We start from the raw sequence: 24,812 nt of genomic DNA, 5'->3' as shown, positions 1-24,812 counted from the left end.
AGTTGGCTTAAAGCTCAGCATTCAGAAAACTAAGATTATGGCATCTGGTCCCATAACTTCATGGCAAATAGATGGGGAAACAGTGGCTGACTTTATATTTTGGGCTCCAAAATCACTGCAGATGGTGACTGCAGCCATGAAATTAAAAGACACTTGCTCCTTGGAAGGCAAGTTATGACCAACCTAGACAGCATATTAAAAAGCAGAGACATTACTTTGCCAACAAAGGTCCATCTAGTCAAGGCTATGGTTTCTCCAGTAGTCATGTATGGATGTGAGAGTTGGACTATAAAGAAAGCTGAGCACTGAAGAATTGATGCTTTTGAACTGTGGTGTTGGAGAAGACTCTTGAGAGTCCCTTGGACTGCAAGGAGATCCAACCAGTTCATCCTAAAGGAGATCAGGCCTGGGTGGGTGTTCATTGGAAGGACTGATGCTGAAGCTGAAACTCCAATACTTTGGCCACCTGGTGCGAAGAGCTGACTCATTGGAAAACATCTTGATGCTGGGAGGGATTCGGGGCAGGAGGAGAAGGGGAGGACAACAGAGGATGAGATGGCTGGATGGCATCACTGACTCGATGGATATGGGTTTGGGTAGACTCCCGGAGTTGGTGATGGACACAGAGACCTGGCGTGCTGCGGTTCATGGGGTTGGAAAGAGTTGGACACAACTGAGTGACTGAACTGAACTGAACTATGTATTCACACATTGTAATTATTAAGGGGAAAAGTCCAGCTTGCTATGAGAAAATAAAATAGTTCAGTGGTTCCTAAACCTTTTTGCTATCATGCTGTTAATGCACCTGTATCTCTAATGACTGAATGATTGAGGAATTGACTAAATTCTTCAGTCTTCACTTTCTCTCTCTCTCTCTTTTTTTTTTTTAGTGCTAAAATTAGAGACCACTTGACTTGAATCATCTTTCTTAGTGTCTGGGAAGTTTCATAAAAAGGCCTTATCAAAAATTGCCAAATTATATGTGTTATTCTTTTTCTTAGATGTGACTCACTTAACAGATAAACTCAAGACAAATATTGTTAATTCCTACATTCCTTTTTCAAAGTTTGTGTTTTTCTTTTTTTCACTGAGGTATAATGTAAAGCATACTCAAGTGTACAGGTCAATGGCTTTTTAACATAAAGACAGTGGTAGCAATGAGACCTTTAATAACATTTTAGAAATGACCACTATCTGTTGCAGGGATCCGATTCAAGTTTCTGCAACACAGAGAAACAGAAGAAAATACAATAACGTACAGAAATACCTGATTCATTGGGGCTCAATAAGTGACTTATTTTCACTGGTCTGTTAAGTCTACAGACTGGGGGCACCCGGGTTTCTTTCCTGGGCAGTTACAAGGGGGATTGTCTGCGTGCTCTGCAGTCTTCACACAACCAGATACGAGGGGTGATTGCACCCCATGTGCCACATCCACCAGGCAAGCAACATCCTTTACAGCACCCTAGCCCTGCCCCCTTCCCCAGAGGCCTCCCACAAGGCTCTAACCCAGGTGTTAGCCAGGCCCTCAAAGACCAGGCTGTGAGGGTGCCCACCTGGAGTAGGTAGCTCAAATTGAGCAGCAAGCTTCGCAGAACCGCGGTGGCTGGCGTTCTCAGGCTGGAGGAACAGCTTGCACCTGCGAGCGAGCCTCCCGTGGCGCCCCCGGCCTCCACGTCCTGAGCCTGCGCCCCGCGGCGCACAAGGGGCGAGAACCGGCTTCAAGTTTACCGCCATCTTGGGCTGTGGGAGGAAACTGACCTGCGTCAGGAAGAAACGGACTCCCTCTGAAGGTCCGTAAGTCGCTATCTACAAAATGGTCAACTCGCGGTAGGCGGTATTGTTTTTGAAGGTGACACTTCTGCAGCCCCCTTCCCCCTTTGTTCCTTGACTGTTGTGGTTTTGGCTTCAGAGGAGCGGGGCGCCGGCCCACAGCCTTCGATCCGGGTCGGTATCCCCTCAGCTCTGTGACCTCCCGGCCTCCTAAAGGTGTTCGCTGCTCGGCCTCTGCGTGGGCGCCGGTGCCCTTGACCTGAAAAATGCTATTTTCAGAGAAGGTGTACCCTCCAGGTTTGGTTCAGGAATCGCTGATAGTATTGCGGAGGCCTTTTTTTCTGTGGAGGTCAAAAGATACCAAGTCGGAGTGTGACGTTGCTCTTTTGAAGAGATTGAGCTTTGCTGAGTCACCTCATTGTTGTAACAGTTTAATACACATTCAAAAATAACGTGTTACCTTTTGGAATTTAGAAAAAGAAATGCAAGCCTTTTGGAGTAGAGCAGCTAAACAGACCCACCCCCACCCCATTTTGCCAGTTCCATCTCCTAATTTATCCTTCTTCTCTTTTATCTGTTTGCAGACAGACACATTCCTGTACATATTTAGAATATTATTTTTGTTTTTTGTAAGTTACTCTGAGCCGCCCACCCCAACTTAACAGTATTCCTAAGACCTGTTCCAGTCAATAAAAATTGACTATAGTCCACGGGTCGCAGAGTCGGACACGACCCTTTCACTTTCACTTTCAATAAAAATAGATTGAACTTACTGCGTGGCTCAGAAGGTAAAGCGTCTGTCTACAGTGTGAGAGACCTGGGTTCGATCCCTGGGTTGGGAAAATTCCCTGGAGAAGGAAATGGCAACCCACTCCAGTACTTCTTGCCTTGAAAATCCCATGGATGGAGGAGCTTGGTGCAGACTACTATCCATGGGGTCCCAAAGAGTTGGGCACGACCGAGCGACTTCACTTCACTTTTAAAATAATAGAGACGCCATAATTTTACTCTTTTCAGGTTGTGTGTTTGTAGGGTGCGTGTGTGTTTGACAGCTTTGCTGAAGTATAATTCAGGTACAACAAACTTGCATGTGAAGTGTGTAGTTTGACACTTGACAGAATGTGTGTGACCATGAAATGATTATAATCAAGATAATAAATACATCGGACACCCCCAGAAGTTTCTTCTGCCCCCCTCAACACTGATCAACTTTCTGTCACTATAGTTTACATTTTCTAGAAATTTTATGTAAACAGTGGAATACAGTGTATATTGTCCCAGCTTTCTTTCACTCAGGGTAATTATCTTTGAGATCTATGTCTGCTGTGTGTACCAATACTTTGCTCCTATATATTGCTGTTTAGTTTTCATTGTGTGGCATACAGTCATTGTATGATTCCATTCTTACTTCAGAAACAAACTATGATCATTCAGATTTGGGTATTTTGCAGACATTTTCCTGAGAATGAGTAAAGTGAGCTTGACACTTTAAGGAAAACACCTGATTGTATTTGTCAATGATATAATTTAAGCTTTAAAGCCAAAATTGAAAAGTTGGAAAATATATGGACTGTTAATGCAAGCTTGATGCCTTCCCAGTATTTGGGTTTTCTAATAAAGTTGATGGTGATATTAATTTAACTTGATGTTGGTTAATGTGCTATGTATGAAAGTTTTGTATAACTGAATCAATATTTTCAAATCAGTGTATCTTTGAAATCATTCATGTTTGAAAATCTCATTCAAGGTGCATGATAGACCAAGGAAGTTTAAGGTCACAGAGTACAAAAATTTGTTAATATGATTTAATATTCCATTTTGTAAATAATTTCTAAGAAATGACTTCTCACAGAGCTTTTGTGAATATAAATAAATCCTCAGTTATATGAAAAAGCTGTTAAAGTGCTCCTCCCTTCTCTAACTACATTATCTGTATGTGGTCAGTTTTTATTCATATACTTTAACCAGAACAACCTATTGCATACTGAATGCAGAAGCAGCTGTGAGAATACAGCTATTTTCATTAAGCAGAGATTGAGGTTTTCAAAAATTGTAATTTTTTGGTTCTGAAAAATAATCTTCATGAAAGTACCAAAATTTAATGGGTTTATTGTTATTTGAAAGTGAATTACTAAATATTTTAAAATTTACCATTATTTATAATATGGTCAGAGAAGGCAATGGCACCCCACTCCAGTACTCTTGCCTGGAAAATCCCATGGATGGTGGAGCCTGGTAGGCTGATAGTCCATGGGGTCGCTAAGAGTCAAGACACAACTGAGCAACTTCACTTTCACTTTTCACTTTCATGCATTGGAGAAGGAAATGGCAACCCACTCCAGTGTTCTTGCCTGGAGAATCCCAGGGACGGCGGAGCCTGGTGGGCTGCCGTCTATGGGGTCGCAGAGGCGGACACGACTGAAGTGACTTAGCAACAGCATAATATGGTAAATGTTGACAGAGCCATGTATATGTTCTTTGGGGTCTGTCTTAGTTTGGACTGCTGTAACAAAATACCTTAAACTGAATGGCCTATAAACAATAGAAATCTATTTCTCATAGTTTTGCAGGCTGAGAAGTCCAAGATCAAGGTTCTTACTGATTTAATATTTTGTGAGAGCCTGCTTCCTGGTTTACATTTTTTCACTGATGTTTGTGTTTTGCCTCTTTTGTCTCATGAAGAAAGCTTTAAGATTAGATTGTTTTCTACCAATTCTTTAGATGGTTTTAAAGAATTCTTTTATCTCCCTGTTTTTGCTCTCAGCAAAGCATTTTCTTAACCAGTATTTTGGTATGGATAATTGCTGTGTTTTCATTGTTTCACTGGTCACATTCATGAGAACTCAGTTCTCATGAGATAGTCTTATCCCATCATTGGGAGATACAGTTTCAACATATGAATTTAGGGGGAGAGGACACACAACCTCAGTCCTCATTAACTGGTAGGTGTATAAAAGGGTCCTGAGGCCAGATATTTGAGAACCGGTAATCCACATTGTGTATTATATTTTAAAAAAGATCATCTGGTTACAGTGCTGAGAATCATCATGATTGAGAATAAGGTAGGGTTAAAGACAGAGCAGGAAGATAAGTTAGGGACTTAGCATTACAGATGATAGGAGTTTGGGCCAAGGTTGTAGCAGCAGAGATGGAAGAAATGTCAGAGTTTTTTTGTACTCTGGAGATGAATCTAGTAAGATTCCTTGATGGATTGTGTGTGAATGTGAAAGTCGCAGTCGCTCAGTTGTGTCCGTCTCTTTGCAACCCCATGGACTATACAGTCTATGGAATTCTCCAGGCCAGAATACTGGAGTGGGGAGCTTTTCCTTCTCCAGGGGATCTTCCCAACCCAGAGATTGAACCCAGGTCTTCTGCATTGCAGGCAGATTCTTTACCAGCTGAGCCATCAGGGAAACTGGATAGCTTCCACTTGGTAAAAAGTGGAGTCAAAGGTGACAGAATATATTTGGACTGAGGAAATCATTTTTTAAAATGTGGTAAATTATATTGACTTTTATATATTTTTAAATTGATTTCAATTTTGTTACAGCTTTATTTTTTGTAATATTTTAAATTAAAACTTGGTAGCCTCTTTTGTCTCATGAGGAAAACTTTAAGATTAGATTGTTTTTCTACTAATTCTTTAGATGGTTTTAAAGAATTCTTTTATCTCCCTCGGGTTTGTTTTTACTTTCAGTAAAGCATTTTCTCAACCAGCATTTTGGTATGGATAATTGCTTTTTTTTGTGGGAGGTTATTCTGTCCATTATGGGATATTTAGCAGCATCTCTAGCATATATTAGGCTTCCCAAGTGGCTCAGGTAAAGAATCTGCCTGCCAATGCAAGAGACGCAGATCCAATCCCTGGTTCAGGAAGATTCCCCTGGAGGAGGAAATGGCAACCACTCCAGTATTCTTGTTTGGGAAATCCCATGGACAGAGGAGCCTAGTGGGCTACAGTCCATTGGGTTGCAAAAGAGTCAGACACAACTTAGCGACTAACAAACAACTGGCATATGCCTGGTATATGCCAGTGGGAACCCTGACCCTGGCCCAGTTATGATAAGTGAATATATCTCCAGATGTAGCAAATGTCCCCTATGGGACAACATTGTCCTTGATTAAGGAACTACTTCAGTAAAGAATGTTAACAAAATTGAAGTACTGATTTTGAAATATGCAATTTTAAAAGTACTCTATGCTGTTTTATTTTTACTTTATCAGTATCCTTAAAGACCTAAACCTAGAAACCATTTTGAATATATGGAGAATATAGGAGGAGGAAAACCAAGGCACAGATGCCTAATTTGATCCAGTCTTTTGGAACATGGTAACCTTGCCAGAATGCTAGTCAGAGTTTGACCAGAATTATCTTAAATTTTGAAAAAGGAAGAATAAGCTGATTCTATCCCATAAGGGTGCTTTTCCTATTTTTTTTGTTGTTGTTTAGATTTTTGATTTGTATCTTTCACTTTTTATTTCTTGTCCATGATTACATGGGTTAGTTGAAAGAGCAGTGTGAAACAGTGGGAGTAATGTGGGAGGAGAACTTGGAGAACTGGACTGAATCAGAAAATGTAAATTCAAGCTCCCTCCTGTATTTCCTTTATCTTAAGTTTTTTCATTTGAAAAAAATGGAAGTCTTATTGCAAAGATCTGTTAAACTAATGTGCAGAAAACTTTTTTTAAAAAATGTAAAGTGTTATAAGAAGCTCTTAATATAAGGAAAGAATTCAAATTTTTGTTAGAAAATTTACAAATCAAAAATTTAAATTACTCTCATGACTCATTAAGAGTGGCATCATCTCTAATATGTATTCTGTAGAATCAGGGAATTTTAGTGTAGGAAGGGGTTTCCATATCAATTTTAATAGTTTTATGGATTGTATTTTCACAAACCTTAGCAGAACAGTGATACTTTGAATTTTTGACTTAAATTTAATTCATGAGTTTGTGAACTTTGAATTTAATTTTTAAAAATAGTCTACTTTTTAAAGAAATAAAATATTTCAATATGATATATTAAACTTAAAAGCAGTGATGAGCACTGATTAGTGCCATACAATTAATTTATTTAAATTGAGGCTGTACTGCATTTTTTTTTTTTAAGATTAAGAAAAAAGATTTATTGAGCTGATAAATTGAAAACAGCAAGAAATGGGGAGGTGACAACTAAATGCTTGGATAACTTCCTAATAGTCAATTTATAAACAAACCTTAACATACATTAAGAGGCAAATAGCATGACTCAAAAAAACACAATATGGGTTAAGTGATCTTCATATTTAAATAATTACTAGTGTCATCCTTGAATCCAAAATAATATGGATGTGTTTTTTAATTGAAGTATAATTGACTTACTGTGTTTCAGGTATACAGCAAAATGATTAAGTTATTTGTTTATATTCAGATTATTTTCCATTTTAGGTTATTATAAGATATCAAAGTTCCTTGTCCTACACAGCAAACATTTGTTGCTTGATCTATTTTAAGTATAGGAGTGTGTATCTGTTAATCTCATACTCCTAATTTATCCCACCCCTGCCTTCCCCTTTGGTAACTGTCTGCTCTATTTTTGTTTGAACTTACCTGTATCTGATCATGTACTATTGTGAAAGTGTTACAAATGTCTGAGCCTAATTTTTCCCCTAATACTGTTACCAAATACAATATTAAGGAAAATTATATGATGGAGCTGCTAGAAGACTGTGTTCATCAGAATGATTTTATTATTCTCATTTACTGGCTTTATAATTGTATAAATTTATGAAATTATTGGGGCTTCCCTGGTGGCTCAGAAGGTAAAGAATCTGCCTGCAATTCAGGAAACCTGGGTTTGATTCCTAGGTTGGGAAAATCCACTGGAGGAGGGCATGGCAACCCACTCCAGTATTTTTGCCTGGAGAATCCCCATGGAAGAGGAGCCTGGTGGGTTACAATCCATGGGGAGGCAGAGTTGGACATGACTGAGCAACTTAGCACAGCACATGAAATTATTAGCATACCATTTATGAATCTAACTGATAGATATTTGAAGTTTTATATTTACTTTTTGCACCTTTAGATTAAGAAGGATTTCTACTATTGCAAAAAAAAAAAAAATGTTCAAAAAACCCAAATTTAACTCAGCTCTCTCATTTTACAGATTTGGAATCTGATTCTAAGAAAACAGTTCCCCAAACTTCATACTGTTAATTGAATCTCAAGTAAAACTCAAGCTTCCTGATATCCTAATCTTGTGTACAAAGTGTAAGTACTTTCTGTCAGTGTAATAATAATCTAAGGAATATAATACTGAATAGAGTTTGGATCTAGAACATCTTTAAGTTATATCCTTAAATAATTGTCCCTTGTATAAAATAATTGGTTTAGTTTTAAATTTCCTGTTGATGTTTTTTCCCTAATTTTCTCTGAATTGTTATAGTTTGATGATCTTCAGATACACAAGGGTAGGAGCTTTATCCATGACCCAGTGAACCTTCTTCATGATCGTATTGAGCAAGCATTGGAGAGGCAGGTGCCGGAGGCTGATTGATAGTCATTGAATAAGTTCTGTCTACCTGATTAAGAATCTTTTCCATAGTGAGCCCTTCAATGCACATCACATGTGATCTACAAGTTTTATTCATGTGCCAAGTCTGAGAGGCTCATCCATATGCCTCTTCTTCAGATTTATTTTGTAACAAATCCTCCAGCCTTGTTCCTTCAGAATTGCTAATCATCCTGCAGAAACTATTAGCTGTGGCCTACTAATATGCATAGGTTGTTAACTGAAACAGTTTCTTCTTCAGGCAAAGTAGACGTACTGGTAGTCCTGTCAACTTCAATATCTCCTTTTATTTCTTTGGCAAGGACTCTCCTGGGTTGGGATACAGTGCTTTTGCGGTCCATTTCTGGAAGTTACTGGCATTAGGTGAGAGAGCATGTGCAGATCAAGCTTAGATTTTTTTCCCCCTTTCTCTCTGAAATTCTCCATGAGGCCACTTATTTTGTTTGAAGAAGGGACAGCGGTGTGGAGGAGCAGGCTTCTGGTAGTTGGGATAACCTCATCACATAACTTCCTTTGGGCTTTTCTTTGGTCTATTTTGTATATACCACATTCGCTTCATCAAGGAATCCTTCTGGCTGCATCTGCTTTTTATATCTAAAGTGTGTGTGATTCCTGGAAGACTTAACTATTTTTATCCTTTTCCTATCTACTCAGGTGACCCTTTGGGTGAATACCAAGAAGAATGTTCTTGGTATAATCAAACACAGGATCCTTTCTTAATAATACTTGGTCTTCCCTTCATGTAAGGTATTATAGATTTATAAACTGACTAAAGTCTGGTAATTGAGTAGAGGCCTGTGACTTTAATTAAAGGCGGCTTAGTCTGATGAGAGTCTTTAATGTATTGCTCATTGATTTTTATTCTTAAGGACATCAGGGTCAAATGAGCATTGCCTGGAATCTCTGTAGATCAAGCCATGCTGATTATCACACCAAGTTAATTATCTGGGAGGAAATAAGAACCGTACTCAGTACCCAGATGAACCTACATCATTCCTCTTTCTCTAGCTTTCCAGTGGCCTGTTTCACTGTGTGGACCTGGGTCTTAAGTCTAAAAAAGGGCTTCTCTTCTCTTATCTCTGAGATAACAACATTTATACTTTGGTAAGATTTTATATTCCTGTCCTTCATGCTTGTTTTTCATCTTTTTATCCTTCTGAGTGTTTTGGGTATTTCACAAAATTTTCTTGTCTTCCATTCATCTTTATTTTGCATTGACTTTCCTCATAGCAGTAGGGACATTCCCATTGACTCTTATGTGTGGGTAGTTATTCCTGATTTCAGTTGTTGCATCTTAATGACTACTTAGTCATATAAAGATGCATCATCCTCTTTTGGGCTTTTTAAAAATAGGAATCAAACTATTGAAAAACAATGTTTTGCTGTTTCCTTCAGTACAATGTTTATTCCTGAGGTGAGGGTTTCCTTGGTTTCTTTTAAGTGGTTCCCTCATTTTTTTTAGCTCCAGTGTTTCTGTCTGTCTGTCTCTCATTCTCATAGAAAAAAAAATTGCCAACTATTAGAGTCAAGCTGGAGTTATGCTGTATCCTACCACAATAGATGTTGGTTCTTACCTGAATTTGGGGGCTATTTTATACTTCTTGAATATTTGACTTACAGTTTTTAGAATTCTAACAATCCAGAGAAACTTAGCTGGAGCCGTAGTTGTAGTAGAGAGCTTTGCCTCTGTGCTAAAGATTTATTTTCCTCTCCCCCTCCCTCCACACTTTTTGTGGGTGCCACCCATGCCAGTGACAGAGGCTTCCCAGGTGGTGCTAGTGGTAAAGAACCACCTGCCAATGCAGGAAACATAAGAGATGCAGGTTCAATCCCTGGGTTGTCAAGATCCCCTGAAGGAGGGTGTGGTGACCCATCCAGTATTCTTGCCTAGAGAATCCCTATGGATAGAGGAGCCTGGCGGGCTATAGTCCATAGGGTTGCAAAGAGTCAGACATGACTGAGCAATTTGACACTTACACATGCTAGTGACAAGCCTGGATGTACTTAACCTGTCTCGGGGTCTTTCCATGCCTGGCTTTCATTACTGGTGTCCCAGCCTATCGTCTCAACTTGTTGCCCTCAGAGGAGGAACCTGGAGTTGTATAATGATGCTGATAGGGTCCACATACTGCCAATTGACACAAGGTAGGGAGGATAAACAGTGTGTCCCCTGTTGGGTAACCATCCACCCTTGCTTCTAGCACTCACCCCTTGGAATTATGGGTACTGGAAGAAGTCTGCATGAAGGAGTGTAGTTCTCTAGTAGACTTTATTTGGCTTTCTTCCATTACACAGTATCAGTCCAATATCTAGTAGAGATTTGTTGGTCTCTTGAAAAATACTGCCTTTTTTTTCTGTTTTCCAGTGATTATATTCATCTCCGTATTTTTAAACATATCTTGGTTATTTCAGTAGGATTTTTTGAAAGTGTGAAAGGCAGTGAGTGGTCAGATGCATTTTATTTATTTCGTCATCTTGTCCAATATATATAATTTTTACCAACATGTTCAGTTTGATAAATACAGACATGGAATTATTTTGATATTATATGTTTACATACATGTAAGACTAATTTGGTTTATGTTTACATACATATAAGAGTAATTTCATTTAATTTTGACAACTGTCAGTCCAGAAGCTAATAGGTTCTTATTATTTGCTTTTTAGAAAATGGATCCTACATCTTTGTTACCAACCCTTTTAAATGTGGATCTGACAATATCACATATAGAATGTCTTCCCAAGGACATTCTGGTGAAATTTCAAGGCAGAAATAATATTGAATGTGAGTTTGACTACCACATATTGCAGAGGGAAATACAGCATATTCAAAAAGGAAACAATAATGTAGACATTGATGACTTTTGTTTGGTAGAGGAAAGAGTATCAGGAGAATGGCAGAGAGGAAGAGTTGTGGAAAAGAAGAATGAACTCTATACTGTGCTCCTCATAGACCGCGGAGAGGAACTGAGAGTTGACAGTACACAAGTTGCTTCAGCCTGTGGCAACTTATTTGAGCTACCACCACGGGTAACATTTGGCATTTTGGCCAACATACTACCAGCTGGGGAAAAATGGTCTCCCAAGGCTTTGAATTATTTCCAGTCATTAGTAGGACTACAAGTGAAAGGTTGTGTACAAGCTGTTTTGCCTCTTCAGATGATTCTTCTTGAAGTGCCAAACATAATATCCCAGGTACTTGAATTACAATTAGGGAGACTCATCGATGGAGATTCATTTCGTCTTATTGTGGAAATGGTAAAAGAATTCCCCAAACAAATGCCAGATTCATTACACCATAAAAGACCTGAATCATCATTAAGTAATAACGATACTTTACTTGATATTCAGCATGTTCTGGATAATTTGCAACCATCTTTGTCAGTGGGCAGTACTGAAAGTGTAAAAGTATCATCTGCGTTGAGCCCGAGTAAATTTTATTGCCAATTAATTAAATGGATTCCAGAGTTAGAAAACTTTACAACATGTATGACGTTGCATTATGACATTATCAGCCAAGGAAGTGGTCCCACCTGTGATAATTTTGGACTACTTTGTGCTGCCAGAAGGAGAAATGGACAGTGGCATAGAGGAATTCTTCAGCAGCTTTTGCCCAATAATCAAGTGAGAATTTGGTTTATGGATTATGGCAGTACTGAGACTGTACCTTCAGTTCTCGTAAAGAAACTTAAACAAGATTTTATCTTAGTACCATTATTTTCATTTCCGTGTTCTCTAACATGTTTACACAGTCCAGACAGAGATACAAGAAAATTTCAACTGAGTATATTTAAACAAGCCTTGTTAGGACAGGTAGTATGTGCGCACCTTGATGGGTTCAATAAGGACGAGCATTTGTATTATGTAACCTTAGAAACTCAAGAGTCTACAATTAGTTCTAAGTGTCTGCTGAAGACTGTAGGCACGCAAGTACTTTGTCCAGTGTCTGATTCAAAAATTTATAATAGGCTGAGGGCGACTAGTGCTTCTGAGGTAAACAGCTTTGCAGTTGAGAGTTTTATTGCAAACACCAAGCAGTCAATAGACTCTCTAAGTAAAAAAGATACTTTAAAAATAGATTTTCCTGTTAAAACTGTAGAAATGAAGATAGAAGCTGCCTACATAGCTTTTGTAGTGTATGTATTAAACCCATCACATTTCTGGGTACGTACTAATGAACATCAGAATGAATTTCAAGATATAATGAAAAATATAAACAAATATTATGATTTGTGTGAAAATGATGAACTGATTCTAAGAAATCCAGAACCTGGATTATTTTGTTGTGCTAGATATAGCAAGGATAGACATTTTTATAGAGCTGTCATCACTGAAATTAACGGTCATAAAATTAATGTTTATTTTTTAGATTATGGAAATACTGATTCCATACCATTTTTTGATGTAAAAATTTTGCTTCCAGAGTTCTGTGAGTTGCCTGCTTTAGCCATGTGCTGTTCACTTGCACATATATTTCCTGTTGAAGATTTATGGGTGAAGGCTGCTGTTGATTATTTTAAAAAAATTGTCCTGAACAAAGAAGTTTTGCTTCAGGTTATAGCAAAAAAAGATGACAAATATACTGTAAATATTCAGAGTATTGAAGCCTCAGAAAGTAGTGATATTGTCTCTCTTATGTTACAAGCTGGATATGCAGAATATTGGGAAGTAGAACCAGAATGTTGTCCAAAATTTGTAAGTGAGTATTCAGTGTTAAATTTAAAATCTAAAAACAAAGTTAAGAAAGTCATATCTGCCCTTGAAGGACCTCAGTCTAAAAGGTACTATTCAAATAAGCTAAAAGAAAGTAACTTGTCTTTGTTAAAGTTCCCACCTGTTAATTTCTCTGATTTTAAAAACCCTTTCACCTTGTCTTTGGGACCTGAGTCACCATGGCGTTATAAAGAATATGTGTTTAAACCAGGAACAATCCTTGAAGTTAAGTGTTCTTATTCTTGTGGCCCAGGTGACTTCTTATGCCAGCTGCAATGTCAGTTAGAAGACTTAAAATTACTAATGGAACAACTTCAGCATTATTATAGTGTTCATTCTGATCCTTATCAGGTTGGGCACATGGCTTGTGTTGCTAAATCCTCTAAAGATGGGAAATGGTATAGAGCTGCTATTTTGACTCAAATATCAAAAAAAGAATTTGATGTAGTACTGGTTGATTATGGTTACCAGGAAAGAGTTTTAATTAGAGATCTTTGTGCTATTAAGCCACATTTTCTTTCTTTAGAAGCCCAGGCCTTCAGATGTAGTCTTAACCATTTAGTTGAACCCATTAGTTGTAAAGTACTCAGTTGGTCGAGAGAAGCATGCAGAGACTTTGAGAATTTTATTTCTTCATCTAGAGGGTTATTGACTTGTGTCATCTGTGCCATAGTTCTTATATATCCAAACTGTTTAAGTAATTTAGTGGATTTACAGTCTCCATTTACTAGTGCAAAAGAATTTCTTATTCGTCATGGCTCTGTACAATATTGTACAGTATCAAAGCCATTTCCATCTTCAGTTAGTCTTTACAGTTACTGTTATTCTTCCTTCAATATAAAAGTTGGAAGTGAGGAAGAAATATATATATCTCACATATATAGTCCTCAAAAGTTTTATTGCCAACTTAGTAGAAATAATAAAGACCTAGAGATGATAGAAACAAAAATCAGGGAAATTAGTTACCTCAGTGATTGCCCCAAATATAATTTTAGTAAAATGAGATTATGTATAGCTAAGTATGTAGAGGACGGTCTCTCTTACAGAGCTTTATCAATGCCAACAGATTCATTATCTGACATCCTGGTGTATTTTGTGGACTTTGGAAATAAGCAGTTAGTAGAAGAAAGTATGTTGAGGGCTGTTTCAGATGAATTTCCAGAGTTGCTGTTTACACCTATGCAAGCTATTAAATGTTTTTTGTCAGATCTTAGCGATGTAGATATTCCAGCAGAAATCAATAACTGGTTTGCAGATAAATATTTTGGAAAACCATTAAGGGCAAAAATACTGTCCAGGGAGCCAGATGGCCAGTTTGGTGTGGACTTATATGATGGATATCAACATATAAATCAGAAAATTAAAATGTTGCTTCATGCTTATGGAAAAAAACATTGTGACCAAGCACAGTGTGTGAAAAAGGATCATAAAACAAATGAGAATAAAAAGGAGGCTGTTGCCTTGAAAGGCAAAATAGAAAACAACTATCACCATAACGTAAGTAAAACTAGTCTGATAACATATTCTGAAAGCAAAACACATCAGCTAATGAATCCCAGAAGCATGTATGCTAGGCTTTTGAAACCATCAGTTTGCTGTAAAGTGGAACCTGTGTCAAAAAACAAGGTGAAGTCTTTGCAAGATGAACTTAAAGATGTAAAAATTGTCCCTGGACTTGCACATATTCTTGATGAACATGATGTGGGCCAACAATCAGTAAAGGTTGTATCACAGTCTTTTATCAGAGAATTAAATCAAGCAGCCTCAAAAAACATATATAGTCATGCCAGACCACAAATTAAAGACCTTCCTCAACCCAAGATTTACTTGAATGCCAGCGTTAAAGGATATGTTTCTAATATAAGTAATCCAGCGAGTTTCCATATTCAGCTTGCTGAAAATGAAAATGTAATCATCAGACTAGCGGCTGCTCTAAATACAAGAAGAGCCAGTATAGTGAGAGAGAGAATATCAGTTAAACCCATGGTGGGAGATCTTGTAGTTGCAGAATACTCTGGTGACAATGCCATTTACAGAGCAGTTATTAAGAAAATTTTGTCAAGAAATTCTTATGAAGTGGAATTTATTGACTATGGTAACACTGCAATAGTGAGCACATCTAAAATTTATGAAATTAAGAAGGAATTCTTAACCATTCCTCAGCTAGGAGTTCATTCTTTCCTTAGTGGAGTCAAGTGGAATGAACCTAATGAAATATGGGACAGAAAAACTGTGGATTATTTTGCTTCAAGAGTAAGTAACAAAACAGTTTCCTGTGAGTTTTTGAAAAGGCATGAACAGAAATGGGAAGTAAATGTAATTTGTGATGAAAAATGTGTCATTAATGAACTAGTGAAATGGACAGCATGCTTGAAACTACAGAAAACAGTATTACAGATGCCTCAGGTTGTCTCTCAAAAGGTGGGCCCTGTTGATAATGAAATGAAGAAAGGAGGATCAAATGGATATGAAGGTTCTGTGATCCTTCAGCCATCCTACCAACAACTGGTTAGTATTCCTTTTGAAGAGTTAAAACCTGGACAACTTGAAAAGGCTGAAATACTTCATGTTTCAAAAAGTGGAACGTTTTATGTGAAGTTATCTAAAAATAAAAAGATTTTATCAGATTTAACAGTATTAATTACTAAAGAAGTAAGAAACCCTGATTTTTTATCGGTGGAAAATATTGAGAAAGGCTTGGAATGCTTGGCAAAATCTAAGAACACTTTTCAGTGGTATCGATCAAAAGTAGATAAGTATGTTGATGAGAAAGTGCTTGTTTTTTTAGTAGATCGTGGTAAGTATGAAATAGTGCCTTTATGTAATACTAAGGTGCTTAGTAATGAAATCAGAAATATTCCAAGACAAGCTGTGCCTTGTAAATGGATTTGGTTTGAAAATTTTAGGAAGATGCCATTTGAGTCCATTGTGGGTTTGTTTGCTCATTTGGAAATAAAGATCCTTTTCCTGAAATATTTAGACTCTGCTTGGAAAGTAGACATTTTGATAGATGGTCTGTTACTTTTGGAATATTTAAATTTAAATACAGTTCATGTTGAAGAAAACAAATTTAGATCTTCAGGAATTATTTGTAGTATTGAATCTAAGACTCCTGTATCACCGTGTACCATAAGATCATTTACTTGGACACAGCTTCAAAATGGTAGGCAATATTTTGGTATTGCCACTGCTGTTTCAGATCCATCAGACTTCTGTGTTCAGTTGGAAGATTTCTTTGACACAATGAAATCTCTCTTTATGTTGCTTTCTGATCTACCAGAAGACTTACAAACAGTGCCTCAAGAGCATATAATTCCCGGTTCTGGTTGTTTGTTCAAATATGAATCGGAAGATCAGTGGAATAGAGTAGAAATTTCCGAAGTCTCTGATCAGAATTTACTTCTTACATTGATTGACTATGGATTTTCTGTTTACATACATTATTCAGATATAAAAAATCTTAAAGTTGTTCCTGAAGCACTTCTGAATTTGCCGAGGCTAAGTTACCCTTGCATCTTACATGGTATCTTACCTGCTGAAGGGAGACATTGGAATGAAGAAGCCAAAAGATTTTTTCAAGATTTCCTGAGTAAACCAGGCTTAGTGTTTCAGTTTAGGGAATACAGTTTTGAAACAAAACTGAAGGTAGACATCATTCATGAGAAAAACAATTTGGCAGACGTGTTAGTTGCCTCTGGTCTTGCAATTTATTCTAAAGATTCAGCTCATCTTGACGCAGTTACTACTACTGGATCTATTGAAGTCCAATATAAGTCAGAGAGTAAGCCTATTTGTCAATTGTTAGATCAAAATAATTCCAAAATAGAAAATATAAATTGTACATGCACTGAGAAGCAAGTGCTAAAAAATCAGAAAACTATAAAGAGGAAAGACATCTATAAACACCTCTTAAGGAAAAGCCATATTACTAGAAGATTACAGTCTGGAAACTCAGTACTGAGGAGGAAGAAGGTTGATACTGGAAAACATAATCCCCAAAGTACCATTACATTTGATACATGTGCAACAGCTTCATTTTGGGAACTACCTAATGGTTTGAAGAATAACACCAATTGCATTGAAACCGTTTTTGCAAAGCTAAGTGAAGGATTGCAGGAAAATAATACAGTGGACTTAAGAACAACAGGAAAAGCACTGCATGTTAATGAAGTAATGGTATCAAAACATTTGAAAGGTAAGTGGACATTTTTAAAGAAATCATTCTTTTTTGTAGATTTTGTAGATTCTATTTTTGATTATTTAAAGGTTTGTTATTTACTAAAATTATTCAAGTTGAAAATGCCCTGCAAGATTTTACTAAAAATTTGAATAAATGGATAACTAGATCACTTGAATTATAAAATGATGCTTTGCTCTTTTTACCTTTTATGAATGCTTTGTGAATGTAATGAAGGTAGAGGATTTGAACCACATATGCATGAACACGTGCATGACATTTTGCAAACTTCAGGGGTTTCTCAAAACTCCTGAAGGTCCACAGATCTCAGATTGATCTTACTACTGTTAGAGAGCTTCCTGGGTGCATTTTGAAGGTGTATTATACTTTGATTCTTATCACATTAAATATATCTTGAGGTTTTTTGAATGTGATTTTTAGCATATTGACAATGTAATTAAACTTGTAGAATAAACTGACTCTAGCATATTCATCTGAAAACTTTTAGACATCAAGCTGTTTGTAAACATTAAATTTTTAATAGCCTATGTGCTAGAGTTAAAATTTTAATATTCTGTGTGGAATATTATCTTTTTTTTGCTTATGCATGTTATATTTCATTTTATATATGAATTAGTGAGGATTTATAGGTTATAAAGAATATTCTATGCTTAATGAATGCTCCAACTTGTATATTATTCCACATTATAACTAGTATAACAGGTTACATTGTTTCAATGAATGGAGGTATCTTGTTTTTAATTGATATATTTTAGAAAGAATATTTCATTTGAATTCATATTAGATGTTTTATAGTGAATTGATGAATGCTGTAATATGGGCCCTTTTTTTCTAATTTTTGAATCACTCTTTTATCATAGTAGCAATAATGGTCGAATGCTTATTATGTTCCCAGGTACTAGGTGGAGTTATACATATTAGCTTATTTAAAGCTTTCCACCACTCTTTTAAACTCTACTAAAATGTAAACTAATAACTAGTATCCTACTTCCTTGCCTGAATTCAAAACCACCTTACAGAGACAAGCAGAAAGACAATTGAGCAATATACTACATTTATTAAAAACAAAACAATATTTTAATGTGGCTTACATACATGGGTATATGGGTTTCCCAATACTGAATCTATAATATAGGCTTAACCCACATAGGCACAGAGGAGAGTTTCTCCATGAGGGCTTACCCATGTAAAATTTACAGCTTGAGGTAGCCATATCTATAAAGGGAGAGAGGAAGGAGGAAGAGACTAATAAAACATAGATCTTTCTCACTGTAAATGAAACAGATTGCCTCGACTTCTCGAGTATGAGTAAGGATGGAATGAGACCAGAGGGTTGTTAATCTAGGAATGTGCCTCAATCATGAATACTTCACATGGAGGAAGATCAGGAATGAGAAGTGTCCTTCTCCCCCAAAATTATTATGAATATTTTACACTAAGGCTCAGGGACATTAAGTAAATTGCCCATGGACATAGAGCTGGTAAGTAAGAAACTGAAATTTTAAATTCAGATTTCTCCAACTACAGAATCTACTTTTGGCCATTATTTATACTTTAAAAAATTGTTTATTTTAGAAAGAGTTTTTCTATAAAACTCCTGACCATCAGTCCATTCATTTTGGCACTTACATATCTTTTATTGTTCCTTTACCTGTGAACGTTTTTGCTTTCTTTGTTTTGCTCATCAAATTCTTTAAGATCCCACTTTTGTTCACCATGTCTATCCCACCTCCTGCATCCTTAGCACACAGTGAGTCAAAAACTTAAAAGTGTTGAAAGTAACAGTTATAAAAGGAGTTAGAGAATCAAATATTAAATTATACTTCTAAAAAATTTGAAGTCCCTTCTAAGGAAAGATCATAACTTCAGTGATACAAAAATATATGGTTTTATGGACAAAGAATAGCGTGATAGATTTGCTATCATCATAGTTTTAAAACAAAACAAAATAAGAAAACAACATAAACTGATTTCATTGCCTGGAGTGCAATCTGGGTTCTACCTGTATTACTTATCCAAGGGCGATAGTAACAACTGCTGTTCGCTACTATTATTGGCTGTAGCTTGTCTGAGTCTAGAGCAAAATAGTTTTAGTAGTTCTTATTTGAAGATAATCAATACTTGAGAAACTTTCTTGACTATTAAAAATGTTAGCAGAGGGACTCTAACAGCCATGCTTTTCAAGCTAGGCTTTGCATTGGCGTTAAGAAAGGATGTTTTCTTTTTTTAAAATTCTGATGCCTGTGTGTCAGTTTTACAGATTGTAGATTGTTTTAATTGGTCAAACTGTGGCCTTGCCATTAGGATTTTAAAGCTCCCCAAGTGATTCTGATATATAGCTAAGGTACAGAATTGCTATTTTAGAAATTACTATAGATAGCTGCTTGAATTGTGGAGAAAATAGTAATTTTGCATTTTTATGTGGAGAAAATGTTTAGAATTGTTTCTGTATTTGGAGTCCAGACTATACATAATAAGTCAGACTAATCCTCTGCTAAATCTAATTTAAGGTAATGGACATTGTATTAGAAATGGCCTAGAAGTATATAATGCATTTATTTCTTCTTGCTCAGGTATTGTTTTAGTTATAGAAGTTTGTTGTTGTTCAGTTGCTAAGTCATGTTTGACTCTTTGCGATCCCATGAACTGCAGCACACCAGGCTTCCCTGTTCTTCACCATCTCCTGGATTTGCTCAAACTCATGTTCATTGAGTTGGTGATACCATCCAACCATCTCATCCTTTGTCAGCCCCCTCTCCTCATTCCCTCAATCTTTCTCAGCATCAAAGTCTTTTCCAATGAGTCAGCTCTTTTGCATCAGGTGGCCAAAATATTGGAGCATCAGCTTCAGCATTAGTTCTTCCAATGAATATTTGGGGTTGCTTTCCTTTAGGATTGATTGGTGTGATCTTGCAGTCCAGGGGATGCTCAAGAGTCTTCTCCAACACCACAGTTCAAAAGCATCAATTCTTCAGTACTCAGCCTTCTTTATAGTCCAACTCTCACATCCATACATGAGTACTAGAAAAACCATAGCTTTGACAATATGGACCTTTGTTGGCAAAGTGATGTCTCTGCTTTTTAATACACTATCTAGGTTTGTCATAGCTTTTCTTTCAAGGAGCAAACATCTTTTAATTTCATGGCTACAGTCACCATCTGCAGTGATTTTGGAGCCCAAGAAAATGAAATCGTACTTTGTCCACTTTTTCCCCATCTATTTGCTATGAAGTGATGGGACCAGATGCCATGCTCTTAGTTTTTTGAATGTTGAGCTTTTTCACTCTCCTTTTCATCAAGAGGCTCTTTAGTTCCTCTTTGCTTTCTGCCATTAGCTTGTAGAAGTTGCTGCCTCTAATATTTAGACAAATGTCTAGATTTAGCCTTATAGTAGGCTAAATGGCACCCCACTCCAGTACTCCGGCCTGGAAAATCCCATGAATGGAGGAGCCTGGTGGGCTGCAGTCCATGGGGTTGCTGAGGGTCGGACACGACTGAGCGACTTCACTTTCACTTTTCGCTTTCATGCATTGGAGAAGGAAATGGCAACCCACTCCAGTGTTCTTGCCTGGATAATCCCAGGGACGGGGGAGCCTGGTGGGCTGCCGTCTATGGGGTCGCACAGAGTTGGACACAAATGAAGGGACTTAGCAGCAGCAGCCTACTATAACATATGAATATTTAAATGTTCAAGGCAATTGTTTTTATTTACAGACTGTTTTCTCCAAAATAAAAATTACTAGTCCTTCTCCAGGATGTTTTTACAGGGTTCTTTTGTTTTTGTTTTATTGGTGTGGTTGGTTGGTTGGTTACTTGCTTTTTTATTTTGCTCTGGAAGTCCTGTAACAATTATTTCAAAAAGAATCTTCATGTGAACTGTGCTTGCGTGCATGCTAAATTGCTTCAGTCTCGTCCAGCTCTTTGTGACCCTATAAAATGTAGCCCACCAGGCTCCTCTGTCCATAGGATTCTTCAGGTAGGAATACTGGAGTGGGTTGCCTTGCCCTTCTCCAGGGGAATCTCCTGATCCTGGGACCGAATCCACATCTCCTGTGGCTCCTGCATTGTAGGCAGATTCTTTACTGCTGAGCCAGATTCTTTTCTCATTTGGGTTATTACAGAATATTGAGTAGAGTCCCTTATGCTATACAGTAGATTCTGAAGTGAAAAGTGCTCAATCTTGTCTAACTTATGAGATACCCCCCTACCCCCACCACCATGGACTGTAACCCACCAGAATCCTCTTGCCTGTTGAATTTTCTAGAAAAGAATACTGTAGTGGGTTGCCATTTCCTTCTCCAGGGGATCTTCCAGACCCAGGGATTGAATCCGCATCTCTGGTGTCTTCTGCTTTGGCAGGAAGATTCTTTACCACTAATGCCACCTGGGGTCCTGCGTGTAAGCTTTATCTCTGACTTACATCACTTATGATAAACTTCAGTTCATTCATGTTGCTATAAATGGCATTTTTTCATTCTTTTTAATGGCTGAGTAATAGCCCATTGTATATATTACTACATCTTTATCCATTCATCTGTAACTGTACCAATTTGCATTCTTACCAACAGTGTAGGAAGGTTCTCTTTTCTCCATACCCTTTCTAGCATTTACTGTTGTAGGTTTTTTTTTTTTTTTTTTTAAATCATGGCCATTATAACAAGTGTGAGGTGATATCTCATGGTAATTTTGGTTTGCATTGCTCTAGTAATTAGTGATGTTGAGGATCTTTTCATGTGTGTAAAGGTTTCCTTTGTAGTGCAAAAGCTTTTGAGTTTAAATTGGTCCCATTAGTTTTTTTGTTTTTATTTTCATTTCTCTAGCAGATGGCCTGAAGAAGATATTGCTGTGATTTCTGTTAGGGCGTGTTCTGCCTATGTTTTACTCTAAGAAAAACAGTGATATTTGTTACAGTGATGTTTTCGGGTTTGTGCCAATACCTGTTGTTTTTATGACTGTAGCTTTGTAGTATAGTCTTAAGTCAGGGCACCTGGTTCCTTCAGCTCAGTTTCTCTCAAGATTGCTTTGGTTATTAGATGTCTTTTGTGTGTCCATACAGATTTTAAGGTTTTCTTGTTATAATTCTGTGAAAAATGCCATTGGTTACTTGATAGGGATTGCACTGAATATGTAGTTTGCTTTGGTAGTATAGTCATTTTGAAAATACTGATTCTTCAAGTCCAAGAACATAGTTTATATTTCCATCTGTTTATGTAATCTTCAATTTCTTCCATCAGCATCTTGTAGTTTTCAGAGTACATGTCTTTTGTTTTCTTAGGGTAGGTTTATTCCTAGGTAATTTATTCTTTTTGATGTGATGGTAAATGGGATTGTTTCTTTAATTTTTTTCTAATCTTTTGTTGTTAGTGTATAGAAATACAACAGATTTCTGTATATTAATTTTTTATCCTGCAACTTTACAGAATTCATTGATGAACTCTAATAGCTTTCTGGTACCATCTTTCAGTTCAGTTTAGTCGCTCTGTCATGTCCAACTCTTTGCGACCCCATGAATTGCAGCATGCCAGGCCTCCCTGTCCATCACCAACTCCCGGAGTTCACCCAAACTCATGTCTGTTGAGTCGGTGATGCCATCCAGCCATCTCATCCTCTGTCGTCCCCTTCTCCTCCTGCCTCCAATCCCTCCCAGCATCACAGTTTTTTACAATGAGTCAACTCTTTGCCTGAAGTGGCCAAAGTATTGGAGTTTCAGCTTTAGCATCAGTCCTTCCAAAGAACACCTCGGACTGACCTCCTTTAGGATGGACTGGTTGGATCTCCTTGCAGTCCAAGGGACTCTCAAGAGTCTTCTCCAACACCACAGTTCAAAAGCATCAATTCTTTGGCACTCAGCCTTCTTCACAGTCCAACTTTCACATCCATACATGACCACAGGAAAAACCATAGCCTTGACTAGATGGACCTTTGTTGGCAAAGTAATGTCTCTGCTTTTGAATATGCTGTCTAGGTTGGTCATAACTTTCCTTCCAAGGAGTAAGCGTCTTTTAATTTCATGGCTGCAGTCACCATCTGCAGTGATTTTGGAGCCCCCCAAAATAGTCTGACACTGTTTCCATTGTTTCCCCATCTATTTCCCATGAAGTGATGGGACCAGATGCCATGATTTTAGTTTTCTGAATGTTGAGCTTTATGCCAACTTTTTCACTCTCCTCTTTCACTTTCATCAAGAGGCTTTTTAGTTCCTCTTCACTCTTCTGCCATAAGGGTGGTGTCATCTGCACATCTGAGGTTATTGATATTTCTCCTGGTACCATCTTTAGGATTTTCTATATATTGTATCATGTCATCTGCAAGCAGTGACAGTTTTGCTTCGTCTTTTCCAATTTGAATTTCTTTTACTTAACTTTTTCTTCTCTGATTGCCATGGCTAGGATTTCTAAAACTGTGTTGAATAAAAGTGTCAAGAGTGAACATTCATTTCTTGCTTCTGATCTTATAGGAAATGCTCTCAGCTATTCACCAATGAGTATGTCTTATACAGTTTGTTTATTTACCTGGAAGACATCTTTGAAAGAAATCTGGAATGGCAACCCAGTTTTAGAGAAGAATATTGTTTCACATTTTAAATTTGAGATATCTGGACATCCAAAGGGGAGTGGCTGACAAGCATGCAAAATGCCAGATGGAATTTTGAAAATATAACACTAAGTGATATATATTCATAAATCACCTGTATTAAACCTAGCATGGTAGTGAAAAATATGGGCATTGAGGCCAAATTCCCTGAATTTGAATTCCTTTTTCCATCCTTTATTAATTGAGTAGATAAGCTTTTTAACTGATCTGTTCCTCAGCTTCTTCATCTGTAAAATGGAGATCATCGTAATTACTCCATTGTCTGGTGGAGGATTAAATAAAACACAAAGTGTTTTCACTAGTACCTCAGTTCAGTTCAGTTCATCAGTCATGTCCAACTCTCTGCGACCCCATGGACTGCAGCACGCCAGCCCTCCCTGTCCATCACCAAATCCCAGATTTGACCCAAACTCATGTCCATTGAGTTGGTGATGCTATCCACCCATCTAATCCTCTGTCGTCCCCTTCTCGTGCCTCAGTCTTTCCCAGCATTAGGGTCTTTTCAAATGAGTCAGCTCTTCGCATCAGGTGGCTAAAGTACTGGGGTTTCAATTTCAGCATCAGTCCTTCCAATGAATATTCAGGACTAATTTCCTTTAGGATGGACTGGTTGGATCTCCTTGCAGTCCAAGGGACTCTTCAAGAATCTTTTCCAATACCACAGTTCAAAAGCATCAATTCTTCGGTGCTCAGCTTTCTTTATACTCCAACTCTCACATCCGTACATGACTACTGGAAAAACCATAGCCTTGACTAGATGGACCTTTGTTGGCAAAGTAATGTCTCTGCTTTTAAATATGCTGTTTAGGTTGGTCATAACTTTACTTCCAAGGAGTAAGCGTCTTTTAATTTCATGGCTGCAGTCACCATCTGCAGTGATTTTGGAGCCGCCTCAAAATAAAGTCAGCCACTGTTTCCCCATCTATTTCCCATGAAATGATGGGACCAGATGCCATGATCTTAGTCTTCTGCATGTTGAGTTTT

The 24,812-nt window shown here is 37.4% G+C and overlaps 1 protein-coding gene across 2 annotated transcripts in view; it reads left to right on the top strand.

The window, feature by feature from the left end:
* Nucleotides 1–1,077: 1,077 nt before the first annotated feature.
* TDRD15 (tudor domain containing 15) overlaps nucleotides 1,078–24,812 on the top strand; it is a 45,313-nt gene continuing 21,578 nt past the window's right edge. For both annotated transcript variants that reach the window (XM_059891820.1, XM_059891819.1), the window contains exons 1-3: nucleotides 1,078–1,793; nucleotides 7,919–8,022; nucleotides 10,991–17,231. In XM_059891820.1, the coding sequence (XP_059747803.1) occupies nucleotides 10,994–17,231 (6,238 nt within the window). In that variant the 5' untranslated portion in view covers nucleotides 1,078–1,793; nucleotides 7,919–8,022; nucleotides 10,991–10,993. The remainder of the gene's footprint in view (nucleotides 1,794–7,918; nucleotides 8,023–10,990; nucleotides 17,232–24,812) is intronic.

Source organism: Bos taurus, chromosome 11 (assembly GCF_002263795.3).
Source record: "Bos taurus isolate L1 Dominette 01449 registration number 42190680 breed Hereford chromosome 11, ARS-UCD2.0, whole genome shotgun sequence".
Lineage (NCBI taxonomy): Eukaryota > Metazoa > Chordata > Mammalia > Artiodactyla > Bovidae > Bos > Bos taurus.
Note: the sequence above shows the minus strand (reverse complement) of the source record. Positions and strands in the feature narration are given on the sequence as shown.